This window comes from Diospyros lotus, chromosome 6 (assembly GCF_014633365.1).
Source record: "Diospyros lotus cultivar Yz01 chromosome 6, ASM1463336v1, whole genome shotgun sequence".
Lineage (NCBI taxonomy): Eukaryota > Viridiplantae > Streptophyta > Magnoliopsida > Ericales > Ebenaceae > Diospyros > Diospyros lotus.
Window position 1 is genome coordinate 8,547,233 of NC_068343.1, and position 24,527 is coordinate 8,571,759.

General features: G+C 39.7%; 2 protein-coding genes across 2 annotated transcripts; both read left to right on the plus strand.

Moving 5' to 3' along the window:
- The first annotated feature begins 680 nt into the window (after window positions 1-680).
- On the plus strand, window positions 681-16,653 carry LOC127804891 (uncharacterized). The gene is made up of 5 exons (XM_052341981.1): window positions 681-1,057; window positions 1,535-1,771; window positions 2,346-2,429; window positions 15,062-15,191; window positions 15,284-16,653. Exons 1-5 carry the CDS (start codon window positions 747-749, stop codon window positions 16,280-16,282), a joined length of 1,761 nt encoding a protein of 586 aa, XP_052197941.1. The 5' UTR covers window positions 681-746; the 3' UTR covers window positions 16,283-16,653.
- A 3,375-nt stretch (window positions 16,654-20,028) lies between these two features.
- On the plus strand, window positions 20,029-24,308 carry LOC127804101 (uncharacterized). The gene is made up of 2 exons (XM_052340832.1): window positions 20,029-20,538; window positions 20,934-24,308. The coding sequence occupies exon 2, from the start codon at window positions 21,071-21,073 to the stop codon at window positions 23,867-23,869; it is 2,799 nt and encodes a 932-aa protein (XP_052196792.1). The 5' UTR covers window positions 20,029-20,538; window positions 20,934-21,070; the 3' UTR covers window positions 23,870-24,308.
- Window positions 24,309-24,527: the final 219 nt, after the last annotated feature.

Genomic DNA, 24,527 nt, shown 5'->3' on the forward strand with positions numbered 1-24,527 from the left:
CCAAAAATATTGAACACCTATTTATAGATCTAAAATCATCTATAGATGAATATATGAAATCATATCCTGATCAGAATATGATGTATGAGGATATTCCTCTAGATGAGATAAATATAACATAAAATCAAATTTAATAATATAATAATTATATTCAAATTCGAAATCATAATCACGATCAAATTATGAGTCCTAATCTTAGTCAAATTTAAATTTCGGTCACAATTATATGTTATATATTATATTTTATTTTTGATGTATATATAGATCCAATGGGATCCATACACCCAGTGTTTGACAATAAATTGATCCTACTAGGGTCCAAAAATTAGATTTAGAAGATTAAATTGATGTATTAAAAATTGAAGAAATTAGATATATCTATCAGTCATTACTACTTACTAGGTTCAGCGGTTAATTAGATGTGTTTTAGTATTTTATTTTTTGTAATTTTTTCTTTTTTATTTTAATTTAATTTACTGATTTTTTTAATTAAAATTTATTTAAAACGGTGTCACGATAGCTTCCAAATCTATTTTTTAACCATTTAATTTAAAATCACGTGAAATTTACGGGCAATCTACCCAATTATAAATCAGGGCAGGGAAGGGTATTATTGTCAGTTGAGGGCAACCGTGCACCAATTCCCGCCCATCAGCTCATCTTTCGACGCCCCTACGGGTTATTAAATCCTAGTTGGGTTCCCACTTTCAATCCGACCGTTTGAGAGTGAACAGAGAAGGCCAGGAATGGAAGCCATCTCGAACGGAGCTCCAACCCTAGAAGCCACCCCCGCAAGCCATGACGACCACTGCCACCAAATCGGCGGCGATGGCGGAGCCGCCCAAGGCAACGAGGCTCGGAAATTATCAAGCTACGAACAGTTGCGAGAAGAGAGGATCAAAGAGAACCTCGTCAGGATGCAACAGCTCGGCCTGTTCGACCTCTCCCTAAAACTCAAGTCCGTCAAGCCTCCCCGCAAGAACAACTACAAGTCCTCCAGTTGCAAAAATCCTGCCTCTCCGTTGCCGCCTTCCGAGCCTCGGCGCCGCTCTTCCAGGTAGGATTCTTTCCCTTGTTTTAGCGCCCCCCCCCATCGTGGAGTTGCTTTATGCCACTAACATTTTTCTGGTCTTCATTGGTGTTGGTGGCAAGTCTTGGTTGCTTTTCGTTTGAAATCGTGTGCAAGGAAATGATATTTTGATAGTTGTTGGATTAGGGTATTTAGCTTCCTTGGTGCTTAATGGGCTTCGTCGTTTTATTGGCCTAAGAATTGGTCTTTCTAGAATTAATGGTGTCCTACGTTTATGTTTTTGAGAAGGGAAGATGAGATTTGGGTATTTTTTCAAGTTTTTATAATTTGGACTAATAGAAGGAGTGTATAGTTTCAAAATGGTCATTTGAATTAATATGTTTGGATTATATGGCTAGGTGAATTTGGTAAGTTCACAAGTGTTTAGGTGTTTTGTATTCTATGGTTTAAACTGATTGGTTTCTCTGTATTTCCCGTCCCTGCATTGTTGTCATATACTTTTAGGTTGCAGAATACCCCACCAGTAACCTACTGTGAAGTTTCTTCCTCAAAGAAGGACGCATCTTCTAAAGTCGAGCTTAATTTTCTAAAAGAGGGTCCAATGCCAGAGGTTTACACAGATGAACATGAAAAGCTGTTGGGTAGCACCAACATGAGTTGGGCTCTTTTTGTGGACGGTTATGGACAGGATGGGAAGAGGATCTATGATCCAGTCCAGGGAAAGACTTGTCACCAATGCAGGTTTGATTTTTCTTCCAAAATCCATACAAATTCATGAGAGAACTTAAAAAAGAAAATCCTTTCATAGTTTCATTACAAGACCTGGCGTGAGCATGTATACCTTTTGTTTGTTGGATCTTATTCTGTAATAGCAGCAACTCGTTAGGCTTGGAGGTTTCAAATTATTTGTACTTTCACTCACTTCTGTAACTATAATTTCAGAACATTGGAAATCTGTTCAAGGTTGAGTCTCTTCATCGTTATTATTATTTTTTACTTTTCCATAAGCTACCTCATCTGTTCTCTTAGTATTCCTAGATTCTCCATTTTGATATCTCTGAACTGATTTTGAGCATGTATTTGTCTTAAAAGTGAAACGTAAAAGGATTATGACAATGTTCTTTCTTTGCCCCTTTCTGTCATTTTATATTTACCTTTCTTTGTAATAGTTTCTGTTTCTCAGTGCTGAGTCATTTGACTCCATAGCTTTCTAGTTTATGTTATATTTTTTATTATGTCCCTCATTTCCTTTTGCTTGGGACTGACTTAGTTATTAAACTTTTAGCGTCCCTGAAATGCCCTTGCTTTTTTACAGGCAGAAAACCCTTGGTCATCGTACATGCTGCAGTAAATGTGACATGGTCCAAGGACAATTCTGTGGAGATTGTTTGTATATGAGGTATGTATGTTGTGAAGTACCTTAATCTTCCATTCTTCATTGGCATGAAAGTTTTTCTTCTGCTAGTGCATTATCACCTTAAAGTAAATGTTTCAAATTAGATGAAGGTAGCATTATTATAAGTCTATGTGTGATTGTTTATCATGGTTTCTATAATTTATCAACTTTGTTGTCTCACCACATTTTCCTGCCAATTTTTATTTATAATTTTTTCAATAAGTAATATTACATAAAAAAGGCAAGCTAGAGGTCATGTAGCGAATGCACATAGTGGGATTAAGGTTTGCTATGTAGTTGTTGTGTCAAGGAACATTACATAATAGAAAGAAAATCAACTTAAAAGAGGCCTAGAAAGCCAAGACCATAAGAATATAGAAAACCAAGATCTAGAATGCTACACGAACATAAAAATCATCCAAAAGATGCATCAATTAAATGACTATTGACTCTAGTTCACATGGGGGCTGGGGGGGGGGGGGGGGGGGGGGGGATGGCCCCCTTTTAAAAAAGGCCATAGAATTCTCAATACCCTCAAGGGCCTCTACTACCATGCTCCCTCCTAACAAACCACATCTAATTTGGATTCTACTAACTAATGGAAACAAAAGAAATTCAAACACAAACTAAAATAGGAAATAAACAAAAGAAATAAAATCAACAATAGTAATTCCTAAAATCTGCTTTTCTGTTCTACATCAATTTGTTCTTGAGTTTTGTAGATTTGCTTGTTCAATCTGGAGGATTCACCCAATGGATGAGAAAATTATGAATCTGCTCATCCTTAACAAGAATATTTGATGAGTTGGACTGTAAGTGCCACTCTAAGTGCTCAGGATCCAAGACTTGAAAATCACCATAAGTAATCTAAGTAGCATCTAAATCTAGATGATCTTTCCTCTTGATGAAAAATCTATGATAACCACCATGAGATGATGCCACAATCTCATCATTAAGCACATCTATCACAATCTTTTCCTTGTAGACAGTGTAAGAAATGAGGGAGTTGGGGACTTGTATGAACATACATTACTTGATATTGTGAGCCCACAAGTCACCTTCACTTTGGGTGAGGATCTGTGGTGTTATAAGTGGTATCAATGGCAATTCAAGACCACTATCGAATTGGTGCAAGATAGGAAAGTGCTTTCAATTCAGCTTGCATTAGAATGAGATTTGAGATTGTTCTATGTGGCAAGGATACCAAGAATTGAAGAATGGGAATTTGTTGTTATCCAATTTTACATTGATAGTCCATTAGGGATGTTTTGTATATATTACTTCGTTCCACGAATCCAATAGTTGTCTTCGGTTAGAATTTTTTGGTGAGGACTTGAGGGCCTACAAGTAATATTAGATCCAACCCAAGACCATTGTTGAGTGGGTGCAAGTCAAGAAAGTATTTTTAATCAACTTGGGTTAGGTTGAGTTATGAGATTTCTGGCTGGCCTGGTGACAACACTAGGAATTAAAGGAGAAGAGTTTGACATGACTCAGACCCACATCTTTAGTTTATTATGGAGGTCTTGGATATATTACTTGGTCTTGATCCTATAAGTCACCTTCAACTAGCACTTTTGGGTGAGAACTCGTGGTGTTATGCAAAGAGTGAAGCTCTCACCCACTATGACTTCTTGTAGTTCAAATGAAACAAATTAGGGAGTGACATGGAGTGGTTTGCACCAAATATCCAGTCAAATCTAACTCTAGTAGCCTTACCCACTTAAAAGAGTACCGATAACAAACTCATCTTGCCCATGCATAATGGCCCTCCAAGGGCTATCCCTATTAGTCCTAGTACTCCTTGTGAACCAGCACTTTACTTACTGTCAATTTGTAATCAAAAGGGTATTATAATTACAAGTTTTCTCAATAAGCATGAATCTTAGAGAACAACTGCATTTCCCTAAGAGGCAAGTTTCGTCTCTAATTTTTCCAGCTCCCATACGTACCCATTATACACATGACAATTCAATGAAGTAGTTAAACCATAAATACTTCTTACCTCTTCCATTGGAACAATCTACTTTTGACAAAATAATGTGAGTCAGAAATGGCTTCAAAGTATAACATAACACACCTTAGTGCTCAAAGTTCCCTATCCAAAGCAGTTTTGTAAAGCAATCCATTGATGAACAAGATAAGACCCAGGTATCCCAATCTCTCTTTACCCTAGCAAATTCACTTTTTGTGCAAACTTAGTGTTTATGGCCAAAATGAATAAGAACAATAATAAGGGATTGCTTGTCTTGAGCCTGTTGAGCTATTGAAAAAAAAAAAAAAAATGTCTGGCATTGCAATGATAAGCATGGAAAACCAAAAAAAATTGAAACAATATTAAATCTTCTCTCTCTCTCATGTCAGACCATCTTATCCACCATATGCAGTAGAAAACCCTTGTAAATATGATCATAAGCCTTTTTATTGTATCAAACTTACATAAAAGCCCTGGAACACAATGCTTCAACCTAGGACTAGAAACAACACACTCATTGGCTACAAAAGGCAACATAGAATCAACTTGCCTCCAATGAATGCATTTTAGGATTCTAAAATCACACCCCATCTTCTTTCTTAAGGATCATGGACAAGACTTTATATAGAATCTAAAGTTATTCAATTCCTCCATCCCTTCTTTCTTTCCTGAGGTTTAGGCCAAGTCCTTTTTTGCTTTCATACTATGTACCTGATGGAATCCAACCGATGGGAAGGATCTCCAATGGATGAAATGGATTGAATTGTATTTCAGAATTAGAATTACAGAAAATAAAAGTAAGTACAGCAGCAACTGGGCGTTCGAGAGGCCCAGAACTCTCCTACAATTACTCCAAATTCTTCACCCCCCTCTACCTCTCTTCCTACCCCTTTTATATGCTGTTATTCCCCTCTCTCTCCTGCATAACCGTATTTGGTTATGCAGGCGTGTCTGCTGGTTTGTTACACAAACCAGCCAAATATCTATCCTATCCCTCGCGCACATGCTGGTCGAAGCTTCCTCCAGCTGTACTTCCAACTCCCCTCAGCTGCTTGTGACGCCTAGAGTAAGTATGCAAAACCGGGGGCCTAACATCACTCCCTCCCCCAACTTTCACCTTGTCCTCAAGGTGAAAACCAGGAAACTGCTGTTGAATGAGGTTGAAAGGCTCCCAAGTGGCGTCCAATGGTGGTAACCCCTTCCATTGCAGCAGAACGTCAAAACCTCCCACATTATTTCCTTTACCTGGTCTGACTCCCAACACTGCCTCCGGTTCAACCAGCATCTCTAGCTCCGCACTTAACTGATTGGGAATATCCACCGCGGCTTGCAATGCCCCCTTGGCTTCTCGCAGCTGGGATACATGAAATACTGGGTGAATGCTGCAAGATGAAGGTAACTTTAACCTGTAAGCCACAGGTCCAACCTCCCTCTCCACCTCAAACGGACCATAAAATCTAGGAGCCAATTTCTCATTAGTACGACCAGCCAATCACTTTCGACGATAGGGAATTAGTTTTAGGTAAACTAAGTCCCCTACTTCAAACTTCACTGCTCTTCTCTTCATATCAGCCCCCTTCTTCATGATAGCTTGAGCTCTTTGTAGCTGTGCCTTCAGTTCCTCCAGAATGTGGTCTCTCTCGACAAGCTGTTGTTCCACTACTGAAACCGGTGTGGAGCCCCTTTCAACTTTAAGTATTGCTGGCGGTTCACGCCCATAGACGGCCTGGAAAGGTGTAGTTCTAGAGGCTGTGTGGTATGAAGTATTGTACCACAATTCCGCCCACGGTAGCCACACAAACCAAGATTTAGGCTTGGAAGAAGCAAAGCAACGCAGGTATGTCTCCAATGTCCTATTCAGCACCTCCGTTTGACCATCCGTTTGTGGATGGTAAGCTGTGCTACGTAGGAGCCTGGTGCCTTGGAGCCGAAACAGTTCATCCCAGAATTTGCTCATGAAGATCTTATCCCGATCAGATACAATGGACCGTGGTAGACCATGAAGCCTTACAATCTCCTTGATGAAGACTCCTGCCACTTCTCCAGCAGAATAAGGGTGTTTCAGCCCCACAAAATGGCCATACTTGCTGAGTCTATCAACCTCCACTAAAATCGAATCTATTTTTCCTGACCTGGGTAAGCCTTCGATAAAGTCCATTGCAAGGTCTTCCCAAATTTGATTTGGGATCGGAAGGGGTTGCAAAAGCCCTCCTGGCTTGAGTGCCAGAACTTTGTTTTGCTGGCAAATCGCACAGTGGCTTACATACCTGTGAATGTCCCTCTTCATTCCCAGCCAATATACACTTGCCGCAATCCTCTTGTAAGTCTTCAAGAATCCCGAGTGCCCCCCAACATTCCCATCATGACCCTCATGTAAGAGCAATGGGATGAGAGAAGAACCCTTCGGTAGATATAGCCTCCCCTTGTAGAAGAGAAAACCATCCACCAACTGAAAATGGGGTCTGGAAGTAGGATCCCGCTGGAGATCCTTGACCACCTTTTGCAGCCCTTCATTGTCAGCTATCTCCTTAGCTAGCTGATCTAGTTGGAGAATCTGAGGAACGGTTAAAGCGAGGAGGGCAGCAGAGTGGCTGATGCGGGACAACCCATCAGCTGCTTTATTCTCTAACCCAGGTCTATATTGGATTTCAAACTGAAACCCCATTAACTTAACCATCCACTTTTGATATTCTGGACTCACCAATCTTTGTTCCATCAAGAACTTGAGACTTTTTTGATCTGTCCTGACCACAAATTTCTGTCCCAAAAGGTAGTGTCTCCACTTTTGCACCGCAAATACGATAGCCATAAGTTCCCTCTCATACACTGATTTCCTCCTTCCTAGCTGATTAAACGCCTGACTGAAGTATGCAATAGGTCGATGGTCCTGCATTAATACTGCCCCCATGCCATGTCCAGAAGCACCCGTCTCCACCTCAAATGGCTTGTCAAAATTCGGCAAAGCTAACACCGGCAGTGACACCATGGCAGCTTTGAGCTGTTGGAAGGCTTGCTCAGCAGCCTCATCCCAAAAGAAATTACCCTTCCTAAGTCTGTCCGTGAGTGGCCATGCTATCTTGCCATAATCTTTAACAAAACGCCTGTAGTATCCGGTGAGACCAAGAAAACCTCGCAACTCCTTCAATGTGGCAGGGGAGGGCCACTCCAGCATGGCTTTTACCTTGCTATAATCAGCCGAGACTCCTTCTTGCGATATAATATGACCCAGGTACTCAATTTCCAGTTGTCCGAATGAACACTTCTTCTTATTCGCGAACAAATGGTTAGCTGCCAATACCTCCAGAACCGAGCACAAGTGTTGTGCATTATGTTCAAAATCTTTGCTAAAAACCAAGATGTCATCAAAGAAAACTAGCACGAAACGCCTCATCTGTTCTCTGAAGATATCATTCATTAGTGACTAAAACGTGGCTGGCGCGTTAGTCAATCCAAAGGGCATTACGAGGAATTCGTAATGGCCTTCATGTGTCCGAAATGCTGTCTTTGGAATATCCTCAGCCTTGACGCGAATTTGGTGATACCCGGACTTAAGGTCGAGTTTGGAGAAGACTTTGGCCCCATGAAGCTCATCCAGCAACTCTTCAATCACTGGAATTGGAAATTTGTCGGCCACTGTCACCTTATTCAATGCCCAATAATCCACACAGAACCGCCACCCTCCATCCTTCTTCTTGACCAGCAGAACCGGACTAGAAAAAGGGCTGGAACTGGGTTGTATGATCCCTGCTGCTAGCATCTCTCCTACCATCTTCTCAATCTCGTTTTTCTGTAGATAAGGATAACGATAGGGCCGCACACTAACCGGAATGGTGCCTGGTAGCAGGTTGATGGCATGATCCTTCTTTCGGGAAGGAGGCAGCCCTTTAGGTGCTGAGAATACCTCCTCAAACTCAGCTAACACCTTCTTAAGGAACGGTGGGACCTCGACCGTACTGTCACTGTAATCAGCTGCCATTGTTCCCAACTCAAGCAACATTCCTTCTCCATTCTCCTTGAAAGCCCTCATCATCGCTTTCAGGGATACCAAGCTTTTGCTCAAGCTAGGATCTCCCTGCAAGGTCACGGCCAATCCCCCCACCTGGAACTTCATAGTCAAGGCTTTCCAATCCACTCTCATCTTTCCCACCGCAGCCAACCACTTCATCCCAAGAATTACATCTGAGCTACCCAGCTCCAGAGGTAGAAAATCTTCCACTATTTGCAAGTTTTGTAGATGCAACTTTACCCCCTTGCAAATACCGGTCCCTTGTACTGCCATCCCGATTCCCATGATAACACCATAACCAGTCGTTTCTGTTCGCGGCAACCCCAATTGTTGAACCAACTCTGTCGCTATGAAGTTGTGCGTCGCCCCCCCCCCCCCCCCGTCAATCAGAACTACCACTGGTTGCCCTTCTATAACACCTTGTAGCTTCATGGTCTGCGGTGTTGTTAATCCAACCACCGAATTCATGGAGAGTTCAATGATTTCGCTGCCTTGGCATACATCCTCTCCTTCCTCTTCTTCCCTCACTTCTGTGGTTCCCCGTTCGGATCCTTCCCTCTCTTTCTCTTCATCATAAATCATCATAACGTGCAGTTCCTTGTTCTTGCATCTGTGACCAATCGAGTACTTCTCATCACAACGGAAACACAATCCCTTCTCCCTCTTGGCTTTCCACTCAGCCTCGCTGAGTCATTTAAAGGAAGCACTACTACCACTCTCGGCCACTGGTAGCTTACTGCTCGCCTGATTCGAGACTCTCGAATAAGGAGTCGGGCTTCTGGATTGAGTGGGAGAGATTCTAACGGAGTTGGAAGTAGAGTAGGTGGGAAATTTACTTCCCGCTGGTCCGAACCCCCTACTGCAGGTTAGGATGGCTGCATTTTTATCCTCAATACATTGCGCCATTAGCATGACCCGATCCAACCCCCTGGGTTGAAGTACCCTGATCTCAGCCTTAATTTCAGGCTTAAGACCGTTGATGAAATGTCCTTCCAAAAACGCCTCAGAGACGTCCGACACAGGTACCGCCAACGTCTCAAACATCAGTCTATACTCCTTAACCGTACCTTCTTGTCGCAGAGCTAGGAACCTCTCTTCCAGCGACCCTTCTTGAGTTGGGCGGAATCGGTTAAGAATTCCTTGCTTGAGCCCTTCCCAGCTGCGGATCCCCCTGCGCCTAGACTCCCACTGGAACCAAGCGAGGGCCCCTGCCTCGAAGCACAATGCGGCTGACTCGATCTTCTCGTCCTCCGACAACTGGTTGACCGTAAAGTATCTTTCCGCCCTGAAAATCCAGTCGTCTGGATTGTCTCCTTCGAAGGTAGGCATTTCCAGTCGCCTACCTCTCCCCTCCGGTCGCCATGCAGCGTTCATGCTTCCTTCCATTCTGTGACTCATACCCCCCCCTGGTGTCATTTCGGAATCTGGGGTCAAATCCGGTGGCCAGTCGTTCCCATGAGCCTTAGCCTTCCGCTCCCGTTCCTGTTCGTCCCACCTTGTGCTCATGATAGCGAACTGCTCCAGCATCTCGGCTACGTTCCGATTTATGGTTTGAATCTCTCCCCTCATCGTGTCAACCTTCCCCTCCAGGTCCCCCACTCTCTCGGTTAAGTTTACCATGATGATCGAAGATGCTCTGATACCAAAATGATGGAATCCAACCGATGGGAAGGATCTCCAATGGATGAAATGGATTGAATTGTATTTCAGAATTGGAATTACAGAAAATAAAAGTAAGTACAGCAGCAACTGGGCGTTCGAGAGGCCCAGAACTCTCCCACAATTACTCCAAATTCTTCACCCCCCTCTACCTCTCTTCCTACCCCTTTTATATGCTGTTATTCCCCTCTCTCTCCTGCATAACCGTATTTGGTTATGCAGACGTGTCTGCTGGTTTGTTACACAAACCAGCCAAATATCTATCCTATCCCTCGCGCACATGCTGGTCGAAGCTTCCTCTAACTGTACTTCCAACTCCCCTCAGCTGCTTGTGACGCCTAGAGTAAGTATGCAAAACCGGGGGCCTAACAGTACCATCCCCACAACCTCCTCTTCTGAAAAAAAGGGCTTTTCTAACCAACCTCTTTGAACCTCAATGACTTTTTAACCCAAATCATGAGAGGGGGTTTCCCACTATCCCCTCCGCATACAATCTCCATCCCTCAGCATACAGGGGTTTCCTCCCAGTCCACCTCTACCTTGTCAATGACCAACCTCCAATGTGATTGCTCCTCCTCTAGGTGCTCTAATCTTATGAAAATATATAATGTTCCTTTTAAACTGGAACATAATTGTGGAATGTTGGGTACCACTTGGTGGTGTCTTGTTTGCAGTTGTACTAACAGCATCATGTTTGTACAATTTATAATTATACCCTTATATAATATAACTAAGTACACCAATACTTATTAAAACCCTTATTAAATGTAAGGTTATTTAACAGTTCACTTTTATCTCATTCCAATTAGGGATGAGACCAATTATGAGCCTTAAGCCTTAGCCCATTAAAGATGAAATCTTAAAACAATCAAGAATATAATTCATAGCCCATAATAGTATTTTATATTCAACCAGTATCTTCAAGTATAGTTGTCAATACTGTACCTAGTAAGATAATGGTTTTGTTATGGTCCTTGATGTTCATATCAATAAATGGAGAAGGAAAAATGATATACAATGATGAACCCCGAGAATTTGATGGTGGGATATGAAAGGTGAAAAATAAGTTATTTTTAAGGAAAAAAGTATGTGGCAGAAAAAGGTTGGACTATAGAAGGTGAGGCTAACTAAATGTGAATTGAGATTGCCGCCACTACTATTTGAAATATGATTAAAATGATTGTTCGCGTATTCTTTCTCGTAAGTGAACGAAATCGTAACAAGTAATATAATGATGAATAAAGTATCGTTCCCACGAGGATTAGCTTTTGGCCCCTACTTTAACCACTATTAACTTTAATAAGCCAAACGCAATTAAAAGAATACTCACTGGAAGTTTTATATTAACTAAAACTAACTCACTAAATGAAAAACACAATAATTCTTTAGGTTTTTGAATACAGAAATCTAATGCACTAGGGTTCATGAATCCACCGTAGTTCTTCAATTGGTTCAATCTTCCAGTGATCAGGTTTTATAATTCTTGTTTTGGGCTGAAAATCGATGATTCTAAGTTAATCAAAAACCTCTCTCGATAGTCAATCGAATCTATGTTTACATATGAGATTAATTATCTCTAATTAATCTGCAAATATACAAACATGCATTTATCCACAATGATCATCTAAATAAGATTTTACAAGGCATAACGGTATCTCTACCTATTGTTGAACCTTATGTCGTTTATTATCAAGTGCTAATCCATATTGAATCTCTCGAAAGCAATATATAAATCACAAACATGTTTTAATGGCGGCCAAGCATCAAAACAGAATTAGTGCATTGTAACGATCAACCTGAAATACAAGAATATGATAAAACTCGAATACTTTTAATTAAACCATTATTGAACTAGGTTTTATCAATCACCCTAGCCACAAGGTACTTAGCCTAACATAGTTTCAAACAATGAAAGAATGAAAACGGAGTTCATGATGTGGAAGAGAAGAAAGAATAGAAAAGATACAACTAAAGCTTTTATTCCTCCAAAATCTGCTTCCTTCCTCCACAACTCCCTTTCGTTCCAGCCACCTCAAAACTCCCTTTTAATCACCAAAAATCCCTCTTTTATAGGTCTCCATTAGGTTTTGAACATCCTTCGCCTTGGAAGAGTCCATTCCCCTTTGATTTGGAAGAAAACGGGCCCATATTATTGTTTCTGTAAGGCTTTGAGCCCTACCACGGCCTTACCACAGAATGTTTTCCGCGATAAGGTCGTGAACCACATAATGTAAATCCTGTCACGGGCCTACCACTGAATGCTTTTCGCGATAAGGTCGTGAGCCATAGAATACATCTTCAACCATGGCCTTACCTCGGAATGTTTTCCGCGGTAAGGCCGTGAGCCACAGAAAGTTTCAACAGCTACTACTCTATCACGGTATGCTTTGCGTGATAACACCGTGAGTCGTTTCTCCTTGATTTTCAACACTTCACCAATGACGTCATTCTTCCAGTACTTTGCGACCTCATCAACCTCAACCCCGAGTGGATCTTTGACCTTGACTTTAATGCCCAGTTTAGCTCAAAAAATGCAACAACATCATCACTTTTTGCTCCAATTGTCTTCAACACATGCTCCACATCTACATAACCACATATAGAACCAAATCAAGTAGAAATCATGCTCGTTGAATATATAAATACTAAGTTTATAGACCAAAATAAGTGTATAAAAGACACTTATCAATGGTCATAGGAGACTCAAAGGAAAAAACTCTAAACCAAAAGAATCTTGGTGATGGAATGAAGAGGTCCAAGAAAAACATCAAAATGAAGTGAGCTTTCTACAAGCATACGTACAATATTGAAGAAAGCTTGAAAATCAAAAGGCATTAATAAATGAGGGAGCAATCAAGTAAAGATAGGAGTATTTTTAAACACTATTTAATAAAGGTGGGATAGTTAAAGTGGATATGTGCATCGAACATTTCATGCAATCGTAAAATTCCTTTAAAGCTAAAATTATTATCAAATACCTAGAAGACTATCTTTGTTGTATGGCTCAAAATGTTGGATAGGTAAGCACCAACATGTACAAAATATGAGTATGGCTGAGATGAGAATGTTACAATAGATATGTGGTGATACAAGAAAAGATAGTATAAGAAGTGAGATCTTACATAATAAGATTGGAGTGATGCCTATTGAAGATAAGATGAGGGAGTCACAATTAGATAGCTTGGACATGTGCAAAGAAGCACTTGCGAGGTGAGTGGATGAATTGGAGAAAATTTATAGTAAAAGAGAGGAAAATCAATGAAATCTTGATAGAAACCCTTAGTGAGAGATGACATAGGCTATAATAGCCTTGCAGAGGATATATCTAAAATTCATGTAACTGACCCCATCTAGTGGGATTAGGCTTCTGGTTGTTCTTGATTGTTGGTAAATTAAGTTAATAATGGATTATAAAACAATATAAACAATTACATCTAAACCAATATCGAGTATCAATGAGATATTATCAATTATTTTCTTGTGAAAAATTAAATTTGAACCAGTGGAAGACAATATAAACAAATTGCAAAACAGATATAGAGGAAAAAAATTAGATAATCGAATACGGAAAAAAATAAAAACTTAGATGTGAAGAAAAAAACAAGTACTTCCTAGATACTAAGTAGAACAAATATTAAGATACATAGAAGCAAAAAACAAAACAAAATACCAAAAAATAAACAACTGATACACAAAAATAAAGAAAATTCTTAACAAAATTTGCATATTCTGATCTAGTGATATGGGATTTTGAGACTTGAAATTGGGATTTAAGGTTTTTAGACTTTTGAGTTGTGAGGCTACTAGTGACTGAGAGCTTAAAATGAAGAAAAAACACAGCAAGCTTTTAAGATCCCTGATGGAACTGACCGATACAAAATGGATTTATGACAGTCTACATACCAAGGAATTCCATAAAAGATAATCCATCCGAAGAATAAATAACCTTGAAATTATACAAACAAAATTGAATAACTCGGTTTGCTAGTGAGATCAACTAATATTCTCAGTCTAATACAAAAATAACAACAATAATAAATTAAAATTTATGAGGTCAAAGATCACAATGCCTAGATTTGAACAGATTATTTGTTCACTTGAATGGTAAAAATAAGGACCAAGCTCATAGCCTGGTAAATAGCATGCCTAGCATTAAGTAATGTATGACTAGAACATACCCTGCCAAAAAAAAAAAGCAATATAAATTTGAGTCATAGACTCATAGGAATTTTTGATAATGTAATAATAAATGCATTATTTAATTTAATAATTTCTTACCGCACGTGCAGTTTGCAAACTTTATAAACATTGTAGATAAGAAACAATTTAATCATTTTATGTAATGATGTAACAAACTTTTTAAAAATTCACTAATATAAAAAATTGTCCAGATAATGATAATGCAATGTCTCAAGGAATCAACACAATGGCATATCTCAATATTCATGCCAATTTTTGTATCTTTTTGTCAACTTTTTTAGTTTATAATAAGCTTTATAACATGCCAATAAAAATTTTGGTTATTTTAAGTCATAAAAGGTGTTCTATATATTATATACAGCTACAAATTCAAAATGATATACTGAAATGCACTAGTAATGCTATATACCATACAGATAAGAAAAATGGCATGCTATCCAGCTCTTAATTGAAAGCTTTGATTCATGCTTCGTTTGAATGCCTTACGTGGTATGGAATTTAATTTGGTATTTATGTGGTCTAGATCATTGAAATCACATATTCTTAGTTGCAGATTCTGTTTGGACTTTAGTAACATACACAGCTTTTGTTCTTCATAGCTATGTGAAGTACATGTCTGCATAAAACAGAATGTCTGTTGCTTACTCATTCTGGAAGTCTTTAACTTTCTTGATTTTGGAGTGTTCATCTAAGAAAATCTTCAAAAGGATCACTTGCACTAGCTCTGAATTAACATCCCTGGCCACCTGATAGCTGCATGAATTCATAATCACTATCATGAGTTCATTTTTGCAGATATGGGGAGCATGTTCTTGAAGCAAAGCAGAATCCCAACTGGATTTGTCCTGTATGTAGAGGAATTTGTAATTGCAGTTTGTGCCGGACAGCAAAAGGATGGGCTCCCACTGGCGCTCTGTATAAGAAGGTAATGTCAGCAGTCAGTCCTAGTGTAGGATTTTCAATTTTGAATATTTTCTTGGGTGGAACTAGAGCTAAGATCGCCTCTGCAACTTTCAGATTTCTCAACTAGGCTTCAAGTCAGTTGCACATTATCTCATCCAGACCCGACGATCACAGACTGATCCGGATAAAACTCCCGGAACTAACATTCCGGTTTCTGCAAAAAGGTCACTAGCCTTCTCTGATATGGAACCACCATCAGAGGAGAAGGGGTCCCCTGTATCCAGTGATTATCATCATGGAGTTGTAACTCATGGATATGAAGAAAAGAAGGCAGCCGATGACGAGTTCAAAGGTGAAAAATGGGAGGAAACCCATTTTTCAGAGACAAAACATGATGCTAGCAATATTGCATCAGCAGCCACCCAAGAGCCCAACAAGATGCAACTCAACACTGCATCCTGTGATTATCTCATGGCATTGTCAAAGCCTGAATCTGAGGATGACAAAACAGATAATATGCTCGAAGATGAGGAAGAGAACAAACATGGTGACCGCATGGTTGGAGTGGAAAGCACCCCAAAGTCAAAAAGAAAATCTCCTCTTGTCCCTGAACCAGCCACATATAGTATTGCTGGTATACTAAGGCAGAGTCTGGCAGGAAATTTGCATGGAAACGTCAGTAGTTACCCAAGAGCTGATGACGAGTTTAAAGGTGAAACATGCGAGGAAACACATATTTCAGAGACCGAACACTACAGTAATATTGCATCAGCAGTTACCCAAGAGCCAAACAAGTATGATGCAGTCAACACCGTATCTTGTGATTACCATAAAGCATTATCAAAGCCTGAACCTGAAGATGACAAATCAGAGAGCAAGCTTGATGGCAAGTTTGACGAAAACAAACATAGTGACAACAATGTTGCAGAGGAAAGAACCCCAAAGTTAAAAAGAAAGTCTCCCCGTCTCCCTGAACCAGCCCCAGATAGCATTGCTGGTAGGCTAAGGCAGAGGCGTCGTAGAGGCAATGTGCATGATGAAGAGTTGATTGGGGGTGAACAAGGAGACTTGATTGTTAAAGCAGGCTGTACAAAGTGTACGATGAAAAACTGAAGCAAATTAAGTTGGCCTGAATCTAGTTAGCTCCTTCAGTCCAAGCATGAAAATATTGCAGGAAGGTTGACCATTTTCTGTTTCTTAGCTGAAGTGCATTGGTTTTCATCTGCATGAATCAATTTTTTAGCTATTTTGTCGATCCAGCAGAAGTGCTAGTTGTTGCGAGGCAATGTTTTGTAGGTCTTATTGTGTCTTGAGGATATGCCTCGAGCATCATCGCAATCTAGAAAAATATGCAGAATCTGGCTTTTTCGGAACTGTTACATTGCTTAACCCGTTTGTTCAAAACTCACTTGGTTCCAGAGTTTTCCGCACGGTTATGAGTGCAAGATGTGATCGGAGAAAGGTAGCCCGTCTATCTAAATGATTTCGCTGAATTTCTGCAAAATATGGAACTTCTTTACTCAGCAAAAGGCACTCAGAGCTAGAAGCCAATATAATATAAATCCAAGTGGAAGGGAATGCTAATGATGGTTAAAAAACAAAGCCGCAGAGCTAAAGCCTAAAAAAAAAAAAAAAAAAGGTGGCAACAGCCACCCATTAATTAATGTCGGCGGTCCCCTACTCTCTAGTTTGACAATTATTCTCTAGTTTGGTAATTTTTTTTTATTTATTTAAATCTACGTCATTATATTATTAGACAATCATGTATTACAATTTCAAATTATAAAAATTTGTATTTTTGTAAAATAATAATAAGGTTTCATGAAGAGATCACGTGCACCAAGGACACCTGAATGATGAAAGGAAAATATTTTTATCTTTTTTAAGATTAAAATCAATTTTAGGAAACTAATTTGTAATCTATGTAGGGTAGTATGGTCAATTCAGAAGTAGAAGTAATTGACTGGTCAATCATCATAGTAGAAGAGAAGAACTAGAAGGGTGGACAGACAAAAATGAATCCTCATCATCACAAATCGCCAGAAATGTTCTTTTCTTTTGATTTGAAGCAATGTTATGTTATGAGGAGCTCTGAGCTCTGATCACAAAATCGAAAGGGGCTTTGGACTTGAAATCGGAGATGGAGTGGCTTTTGGAAAGGTGAAAAGCAAACTGTCATTTATGTCTCTAGGCCTTTTGGAGGAGGCAAACTACTAGAGATGGGCTTTTTAATTTAGACTACACAGCTTTGGAATTCCAACACCCACCCAGACAGACCCAGCAATTTTGAAATCCAATCATAATTGTTTTTGACTTAGTTTTTCAATTGAAACAAGTACAGACAATGCCTTAGAGAAGCAACCAATAAACGATAGAGAAATCAGACGAGCCCTTGAAATATACTCCTTTCCACTTTTAATATATTCGGGAAAAATCCTTCGCCGATTCAAATGTTTTCTTTTTTGTTTTGAGTTGATAATTTTATCACCAAGCAGAAGCAGTTAGAGTCAGGGCCTAGCAAGGCAAAGCAAAGATGTTAACGTGGATCATCATCATTGTTCTTCATCAATTTTGTCACGATCAAGAGACTTCCAAATACATTTATAAAAGCACAATTTAATGTCTTGAAGGAAACTGGAATCCTTAGAATATATTCTCTGTAAAACATTGACTTGGCCAAACTGTTGTGAGAATATCAACAATTATTATTATTATTATTATTATTATTATTATAAATATTTTTTCATTTTTTTATAATTTATTTCTGGTTTTCCAATTAACAAGGTAATATGTCATTCTTTTAGTGTTTACATTTAATTTCTTTTTATTTTTCAGCACCATGTAAAATATGTTATTTCATATATAAAATATTTTTTTGGCATAAATGTGAAACTAGTACTTGGGGGTAGATTTTATTTTTTTCCAAGACTTTAAATACAAGTAAAACCCAAAAAATAAGATGAAAAAGTAATATTTTACATAATAAACAAACAAAGTCTATAGTGAAATTCAAAATTTGTCATTTGAGATAATTATTTTTGTCTGATATCTAGTGTTTGTGCCTCCAATTATATCGAGGGAGATAAATCACAAATTAGGCATTTAATTCTTGAACAGGACAAAGATTAAATTCGTAATTCATTGAATTAACACTAGTATATTACTCATCCGATTATTCCACTTATGTGTTAGAGACTAAAAAAAATAAAATAATCATCCATTAATTATATAGGTGTGTGTGATCGTGTGATACTATTGATTAACACCCATATATTAGAAAAAGAGAGAACATATTTTGGAATTTGACATTAAGCCTAAGACAAATGTCTTCCAGCTCATAAAGGAAAACTTAAGGTTCGCAGGAACGTAATTTTCAGAAATTAAACATGTCGGGCACGCGATTGACTAGGCCTACTAGCCCATGGTTACGAAGAACATTCCTCTTATCTCTTTGCAGACTTTTATTGGATTCTATTTCACCTTCAAAAGGTTGAAGTCAATATGGTTGATGCTGAAGTTATTGGGTCATTTTTAAATTTTAATTGAGCATTCCCAAATTGGGGGTCAAATGGCCCTTTTTGGCTTTTACTTTAAGGGGGGGCAGATTATAGGGATAGGGGCTGCCTGCGGCCGAAGCTCGGCCATCCAGGAAAAGGGAATCCAATGTTTTGCATTTTTCTCAATTTTCATCTTCCCTTTTTTACATTATTATTATTATGGCTTAGGTGAGTTTGGTTTATTTTCATATTGGAAATATGGACATGTGTCTGGCTGTAGAAAGAATCTTTGAAACAAGGAAACTGGCTGGGTTGGGATTCGGATATCTTTAATGTGAAGTTTTTGGTAACAAAAATTAGAGATAAAAATACAGAAATTGTGAACAGATCTAGACCAACCAAATCCATTAAAAATATACAGACGCAGCGTCGTGTTTGCAATTAAGTTAATAAAGAAGCCTACGCAGCGATGTAGGTTGACTAAATGCTATTTAATATTTAGAAACTAAAGAATGGGACACTTGACACCCAACTTGCCAATTTTATTTTTTATTTTTTCGAGAAATTCATTTGATTTTTTGTTTCAGTTATAATCTCTTATTCGCGTTTTGGAGATGAATAGAATTATTTTAGTTTTCTTGGTCTTGTCTGGGCCAGAGCTAGGGCTCTATTTATATTTATATTATATTATTATTATTATTATTCAACCAACTGCCTCAGGCAAGTTCTGATTAGATGTGAAAAAAGTTGATTAACTTAACTTCAGGCTGCCTGCATTGAAAGATTATTAAATTAAAAGAAACGATATATGTTATATAAACCCATTGAGCAGTGATAAAATTGGTTCTTATGTATAGATAGATGATCAATAATTGCTTTTTTTTAAATGCAGGTCAACAAGAAATGAAGTCAGTAGTACATATCCATACTTTAGATGTGTCATAAAAAGGTCTGCAATGGGTATCAAAAATTAAAATGTTGATTTATTATGTATTCTCCAAAAGTGTCGGTTAAGAACTGGGTTTTTATGTTTACGGCTGAATCCAATTGCCAAAGATAATGAAGGGAGTACAAGTGAGAAATCTGTGGATTTTACAAATCCCTTGAAATTGAATTGAATAGTAGGTCATTGGCAAATGGAGATTGGAGGCGGACAGATTACAGCTTTTGCAAACCAGCAGATTATTTGACTTTCAGCTGTCATGGTGGGAGGGAGAGAAAGGCCTTTGTAGTGGGTCCTGACGAGCACAACAGAGAATAGTTTAATCGGGAATTAAATTAAAGAAGTAGAAGTAATAGTAAACTCGTACCACTAGAAAACAACACAGCAGGGCTGATTGGTTTGGGAAAGTCAATGTCATGTCTCACTGTGTGTTAAGGCAGGTTGGTGTGGAGGATTGTGGAGGGATTTAGCCAGCCAGGTAGGGTCAATGAGAGAGAGAGAGACAGAGAAAGGGAGAGATGACTGAAAAAAAAAAAAAAAAACAAAGGTAATCAGGAAGAGGGTAATGTTGAGGACTCACGACTGAAGTAAATGAGCATTTGATGCGGGGGGTTTGCTTTTAATTGAGTTGCAGAAAAGTAGAGAGAGAGAGAGAGAGGGGGGTGTTGAAGCTCTATCAGGTGGTTTTGATACAAAGGCGGTCTTCTTGTTCTTCGACACCCATTGCGGAGCTACGTTTACTGGGAGTGTTTTTTTCTGCTGCCTGTTCTTTTCCAGTCTTTTGGGGATCTGGGTTTTGGATTCTAGAGTTTGAGGCTCTGGTTTCATCTGTATATTGGGTTATCGCAATTCGATCGATGCTGAAGTCTGGGCTGTCCATATCTTTGAGGCTTGCGATTTCATGAATCTCGCTTCGTGAATTTCTACCGGTTTGTAGTTTCTCCTCTCCTCGATATGTTCTTCTTTTGCGGGTTTAAGTGGTCCAGTGGGTCAATGGATTCCACTGATTGAGCCCTAAAATCTGTGGTGGGTTTGTCGTTTTGGCTCCTTACATTTCCGAGTTCCAACTGTGTTGTCTTAGTCCGAATTGATTCTTCGCTGTCCGTATTTCCAACAAGGTTAAATCTAGGGTTTCCAATTGATCTGGCCATAGATCAGTTGAAATTCCGTTCTGACTCAATTCTTGTTTCGTGACTTTGAAGGCTTGAATAAAGCCAAGTGTTACAGGGCTAAACCCGCCTTGAGTCAGGGTCTTCGATTTTCTAAAGCAAAGCTTTGATTCTGGCTGAGCTTTTAGATTGATTCCTCTTGCTTTTTGGAATAGGGTTTGAAATGAAAAGTTTTGGGGATTTAGATGGGTAAGCAACACCTGCTGCCGTATTTGTGGAGCTAAAGGCTTTAGCCTAAAGCTGGTTATTCTTTCTGGGTTCTCTCTGATATCGATTATACAGATAGGCTTCAATGCATCTTTCACTATGGAAGCCAATATCTCACTGTGCCGCTCTGATCATGGACAAAAAGAGCAGAAGAAAAGATGGGTCTAACCATTCAACCGAAGAAATCAAGAGAAATCCATCAGTTCTCAGGAAATTGCAGGAGCACAAGCTCAGGGAAGCTCTTGAGGAAGCATCTGAAGATGGGTCACTTGTTAAATCACAGGACATGGATTCTGAATCAGCTGCAAATCAAGACGATGGCTTGGGGAGATCCCGATCGCTTGCCCGTCTCAATGCCCAGAAGGAATTCCTCAGAGCTACTGCTCTTGCTGCCGAGCGCACCTTTGATTCTGAGGACTCGATTCCTGATCATCACGAATCATTCTCGAAGTTCCTGACGATGTACCCAAAATACCGATCTTCAGAGAAGATCGATCAGCTGAGGGTGGATGAGTATGCCCAGTTGTCAGGGTCAAACCCTAAGGTATGCCTGGACTACTGCGGATTTGGGTTGTTTTCTTTCCTTCAGACGGTTCATTATTGGGAATCCTCCACATTTAGCTTATCTGAGATTACTGCAAATTTGAGCAATCATGCTTTATATGGAGGTGCTGAGAAAGGCACTGTGGAACATGATATAAAGACTAGGATAATGGATTATCTGAACATCCCTGAGAATGAATATGGCCTCGTTTTCACTGTAAGCCGAGGGTCAGCTTTTAAATTGCTTGCTGAATCATATCCTTTTCATACAAATAAGAAATTGTTAACCATGTTCGATCATGAGAGCCAGTCTGTGAATTGGATGGCTCAGGCTGCCAAAGAGAAAGGTGCAAAAGTATATAGTGCTTGGTTTAAATGGCCAACCCTTAAATTATGTTCAACTGGCCTGAGAAAACAGATTTCAAACAAAAAAAGGAGGAAGAAGGATTCGGCAGTTGGTCTCTTTGTGTTCCCTGTTCAGTCTAGGGTCACTGGCGCCAAGTATTCATACCAGTGGATGGCACTGGCACAGCAGAACAATTGGCATGTCTTGCTTGATGCTGGGTCATTAGGTCCCAAAGACATGGACTCTCTTGGATTATCCTTATTCAGACCAGACTTCATTATTACATCATTTTACAGGGTATTTGGATTTGATCCAACTGGATTTGGCTGCCTTCTCATTAAGAAATCAGTGATGGGATGCCTTCAGAATCAGTCTGGGCAGACTGGCTCGGGTATAGTGAAAATAACCCCTGTTTTCCCCTTGTATCTCAGTGACTCAGTTGATGGTATACCTGGATTGGGTGAAGATGATGAAGCTGGTGGGAATGGTGAACTATCATCTGAAGCTCGCCCAGGAGCGCAGTTGCCTGCCTTTTCTGGTGCATTCACTTCAGCTCAGGTAAGGGACGTCTTTGAGACAGAGATGGATCAGGATAACAGCTCTGACAGAGATGGGGCAAGCACAATATTTGAAGAAACTGAGAGTATTTCGGTTGGGGAGGTAATGAAGAGTCCTGTTTTCAGTGAAGATGAATCATCAGATAACTCATTATGGATTGATCTAGGTCAGAGTCCATTGGGAAACAATGGCCAGTTGAACAAACAGAAGTTAGCTTCTCCCTCACCGCCCTTTTGGTTTACTGGGAAGAACAAGCGGCTTTCTCCTATACCATCCTCAAAGATATCTAACAGCCCAATATATGACAAAGAGCTACATCCAGATTCTCATGAGGACCACCATGTGCTATCATTTGATGCTGCTATTCTGTCAGTGTCACAAGATCTGGACCGCCTTAAAGAGGTTCCTGAAGAAGAACAATTAACAGAATCAAAACCCTATTCACAAAATGGTGGTAAGGGTTCAGGTTACCACCGTGATCAAGAAATTCAGGAGGAATCTCAAAGCAGCAAGTATTCCAGGGCAAACGGATCCAATCTCAACAAGTCATCTTGCCTGGAGAATGGCTCAACATCTGAGATATGCCCAGAGGCCAAAGAGAGTGCTATAAGAAGAGAAACAGAAGGTGAGTTTAGATTGTTGGGAAGGAGGGAATATGGTAGATTTGCTGGTGGTAGATTTTTTGGTATAGAAGAGCTTGAACAGCCTAGTAGTAGGGGAAGAAGAGTATCCTTTAGTATGGAAGATCACCACAAAGAACAGTTGACACATACATTGGAGCCTGGAGAGTTATCTGCCACCAGCTTGGATAATGAAGAGTACTTAAGCGATGGAGAATATGGTGATGGACTAGACTCGGATAGAAGGGAACCTGAGATAGTATGCAGGCATCTTGATCACATAAACATGTTAGGTCTCAACAAGACAACTCTTCGGTTGCGGTTCTTGATCAACTGGCTTGTGACCTCATTGCTGCAATTACGTTTACCTGCTTCCGATGGGAGTCAATCTGTGCCTCTTGTTCACATCTATGGTCCTAAGATCAAATATGAAAGGGGTGCTGCCGTGGCTTTCAACGTGAGAGATAGAAACCGGGGCCTAATCAATCCTGAAATTGTGCAGAAACTGGCTGAGGCAAATGGAATCTCCCTTGGTGTTGGTATTCTTTCTCACATACGAATTTTAGATAGCCCAAGGCAGCAGCGTGGCTCTTTCAATCTTGAAGATACTGCACTGTGCAGGCCGATGGAAAGTGGCCGTGATGATGGAAAAAATGGGTTCATTCGTGTGGAGGTTGTCACAGCTTCTCTTGGCTTTCTGACCAACTTCGATGATGTTTACAAGTTGTGGGCCTTTGTAGCAAAGTTTCTTAATCCCTCTTTCATGAAAGAGGGTGAACTTCCAACCGTTGGAGAGGATACAGAGGTGCCGGGCTAAAAGCAACTCGCAGTGCCATACGGTTCTATTTGGAACAAGTATGGATTTGCACAGCAGAATTGCGTTGGGATGAATACCCTATGAAGCGGAACATCTTATGTTGCAAAGAGAGGAGACATTACTTTTGTCAATGTGCAGGAGTACTTTGCTCCTCCTTGTGACTTTGCTGCAAAGGGGTGAATTTGTTCATTCATGTTTTAGTTGCTTGGGTTTTTCTTCACCTTTTGGAGTTCTTGTAGAGTGTTTGACTTTAGAAATTTGTATCATTCTGCAGGAACTGAATAGTGGAATTGGCACTTCCATAATCTGTTAATGCTCTGTGCCAACTTGTTTTTTTTTTGTGCTTTTGTGCAAGTGCCAGATTATTTTCACATGCTTTTGCTTGTTATATATATTTCAAATGGAGGTGCAATAGAATCACTGCTGCAAGCTTAGCTTATTTTGGAGTCTCAGTCTTTTCACTTATTTTTTGGCTATCGATGAGAACTTCCACTCACTGTACCTATTTAAGGTGTGCACCGAGAAAACTTAGGACTCGGGGATTCTGCCTGTCTTTTCACCCACAGCGAGGGGAGGAGGAAAGAAGTCTGCGTCTCCTGTGAAACCCCTTCACTACTTTTGGGCTTTGTTTAAAGGCAAAAAGCTTTATTATTGTTCT